This window comes from Frankliniella occidentalis, unplaced genomic scaffold (assembly GCF_000697945.3).
Source record: "Frankliniella occidentalis isolate FOCC.00 unplaced genomic scaffold, Focc_3.1 Scaffold233, whole genome shotgun sequence".
In the NCBI taxonomy this organism is placed as follows: domain Eukaryota; kingdom Metazoa; phylum Arthropoda; class Insecta; order Thysanoptera; family Thripidae; genus Frankliniella; species Frankliniella occidentalis.
This window is the reverse complement of record NW_026267359.1, coordinates 297,842-298,399: the sequence shown is the minus strand read 5'-3', so window position 1 is coordinate 298,399 and position 558 is coordinate 297,842. Positions and strand designations below refer to the sequence as shown.

Below are 558 nucleotides of genomic sequence, written 5' to 3'. Positions count from 1 at the left end.
GAGGACACACACTGGTGAGAAGCCGTACAAGTGTGATGTATGTAAAATGCGTTTTACTCAGAAGAGTGATCTTGTCAAGCACATGAGGACACACACTGGTGAAAAGCCGTACAAGTGTGATGTATGTAAACTGCGTTTTACTCAGAAACACAATCTAGTCGCTCACGTCAGGACACACACTGGTGAAAAGCCGTTCACGTGTGATGTGTGTAAGACATCCTTTAGGTTTCAATCAAATCTCAATAAACATAAAAGAATTTGTTTTCCTATGTAAGTTCATTCCTTTTCATTTCTTATTTTTTTGTAACCAGTTGAATTATACTTTCATTTTTAATTGCAATTATTACAAGGTTGTTTGTTCATTGTTTCATGAGTAAAAACGGGGGTGTACGCATACAAATTTCATCATTCCGACAAACACCTCTATTCGGTTGCTTTGCTTGGTGAATGGTAGTTAGTGGCGGTCCCTGCACCTACAAATCCTTAATTTTTGTTACCAAATCAGGATTTTTTTTAGCAATTATTGTAATAATTTCGCATTTTCTTGTTTATTGTAAT

The 558-nt window shown here is 36.0% G+C and overlaps 1 protein-coding gene across 1 annotated transcript in view; it reads left to right on the top strand.

The window, feature by feature from the left end:
- The first annotated feature begins 6 nt into the window (after positions 1 to 6).
- LOC113209677 (zinc finger protein 271-like) overlaps positions 7 to 558 on the top strand; it is a 2,121-nt gene continuing 1,569 nt past the window's right edge. Inside the window, exons 1-2 of the mRNA XM_052272953.1 lie at positions 7 to 270; positions 351 to 387. Coding sequence (XP_052128913.1) covers positions 47 to 270; positions 351 to 387 — 261 coding nt within the window. The 5' untranslated portion in view covers positions 7 to 46. The remainder of the gene's footprint in view (positions 271 to 350; positions 388 to 558) is intronic.